This window comes from Eimeria mitis, genomic scaffold, assembly GCF_000499745.2.
Source record: "Eimeria mitis Houghton genomic scaffold, Emh_scaff980, whole genome shotgun sequence".
NCBI lineage: Eukaryota > Apicomplexa > Conoidasida > Eucoccidiorida > Eimeriidae > Eimeria > Eimeria mitis.
This window is the reverse complement of record NW_013577206.1, coordinates 11,385-13,568: the sequence shown is the minus strand read 5'-3', so window position 1 is coordinate 13,568 and position 2,184 is coordinate 11,385. Positions and strand designations below refer to the sequence as shown.

The 2,184-nt window shown below is 49.0% G+C and overlaps 1 protein-coding gene across 1 annotated transcript in view; it reads right to left on the bottom strand.

Annotated features, from left to right (window-relative positions):
• Window positions 1-329: 329 nt before the first annotated feature.
• Window positions 330-2,184, bottom strand: part of EMH_0026590 (uncharacterized protein) — a gene marked incomplete at both ends in the record, with an annotated part of 5,518 nt that continues 3,663 nt past the window's right edge. Inside the window, 3 exons of the mRNA XM_013502644.1 lie at window positions 330-352; window positions 805-948; window positions 1,289-1,928. Of these exons, the coding sequence (XP_013358098.1) occupies window positions 330-352; window positions 805-948; window positions 1,289-1,928 (807 nt within the window). The remainder of the gene's footprint in view (window positions 353-804; window positions 949-1,288; window positions 1,929-2,184) is intronic.

Below are 2,184 nucleotides of genomic sequence, written 5' to 3'. Positions count from 1 at the left end.
CTAAAAAGTGAGAAATCGGAAAACAAAAAGTGGAAACGAAGGGAGAAGGAAAAAATGGAATAATAAAATAAAAAATAAAAAATAAAAAAGTAAATTCATAAAAAAGAAATTCACAATTTAATTCATCGATTGCCTTCAGTGCAACCATTTTCAATGCTATCACCGCGTGGCGGGTGCGCGCCCACCCCCAAACATAAACCCTAAACCCTAAACCCTAAACCCTAAACCCTCTGAAAGCTATTAAACTAAGGTTACCTTCGTGTTCATCTTCGTCGAAATCTGTCTGCTGAAGGCCCGGAGGAAACGGCGCTTTTGTCTTCCTGACAAACTCATGGCATTTCCCCTGCTTCGTCTGCAACAAAGCCCCAAACACAACACAGAAATCACATGCATGCATGCACGCATGCATGCATGCATGCATGCATGCATGCACGCAGGCGACATGAAAGGCTTCTGCATGCATGCATAAAGAAGGCTGCCATGGAGAGATGAACGCAGAGACAGGAGAAGAGGTGTTGTGCATGGATGCAGAAACTTGCGGTGTACGTACACCTCATAAGGATACATCTAAAAAAAAANCACAGCAAAGTTGGCGATACACCCTAAACCACAGACCCAAACCCTAAACCCTAAACCCTAAACCCTAAACAACCAGACCTTAAACCCTAAACCCTCGGCAGCAGTTGTGGCGAGCCTGCGGCGTGCAGCAGCACCGCAGAGACGCCTTCTACCGTGAATCCCCAAACCAGCCCGCCCGTTAAACCCTAAACCCTAAACCCTAAACCCTAAACCCTAAACCCTTACCTGGGGCTTGATACATCGCAGGAGCTGCAAGGATCAGCAGATCGGGCTGAACTTTTTCAGCCATCTTCACGGCTATGCGGACATTCCGAGCTACGAGCCCATCCGCCACAGCTGGCGCCGCAGCTAGTGACACCGGAAACTCCCCTGCAACAAACCCCAAACCCTAAACCCTAAACCCTAAACCCTAAACCCTAAACCCTTAATTTTGCACGGGTGGGTATAGAGACACAGACTGAGAAGGTAAGAATATGCGGGATCAAGCCAAGGAGATACACAAAGAACGGAGTTCATTACAGCTAGATTGTTTCTCCTTTCCTGTGCATACATGCATGCATGAATGCATGCATCTGCATGCATGCATCTGCATGCATGCATCTGCATGCATGCATGCATCTGCATGTATTGCCTCTGACCGTATNTGCATGCATGCATCTGCATGCATGCATCTGCATGCATGCATGCATCTGCATGTATTGCCTCTGACCGTATTCTTTCAGGCGTGGGTGTTTATCATCATGTGTCTCAACGAGGTAGATGGCGCATCGAACAGCAGAGAAGTCTGCTTGTATGGTTAGTTGTTTTTCTTCTTCTTCATCCTGCTGCTGCTGCTGCTGCTGCTGCAGCTGCTGCTGCTTCTGCTGCGCGTGTCCACTCTCTAGCAGGGTTTGTTGCTTAGCTGCGACAGCAGCAGGAAGCCACTGTTGCCACCAGGGTATATGGATGTGTTCTTCTTGCGCTGCTTGCATGCGTTTTGCTTGTGCATGCGCATGCGCATGCGCATGCATGCGGGGTGTTTTGGGGCTGGCTTTGCATGCACTGATAGGGAGAGGGCTTGGCTGGAAAGCAGCAGAATACGCCCAGTCCTCTAAACCCCCATTCACAGGATATATAACATCAGAGATGGGGCCCTCGGGGTAGTATGCATGCGCTTGTTCTGGGGTTTGTTCATCGACAAACTCTTCCTCATCTCCCCCTAAAAATAAACGCAATAAAGAATGACGCTGCTGCTGCTGCTGCTGCTGCTGCTGCAAACGCTGCTGCTCACGACGACGCCGCTGCTCCGCAACAAAGTGAGCAGATAAATAAGGAGATGTATACTCCGATGCGCTAGGGCCACCCGCATCCTGTATANCGCAACAAAGTGAGCAGATAAATAAGGAGATGTATACTCCGATGCGCTAGGGCCACCCGCATCCTGTATATCAACACAAAACCCTAAACCCTAAACCCTAAACCCTAAACCCTAAACCCTAGACCTAAACCCTAGATGGATAGGGACGAAGGCGTCCAGGCAGACGAGGGAAGCGGTATAGGGTTTATGATGATGGGGCAGCAGGCGAAAGCATGCATTAAAACACACACACACAAACCCTAAACCCT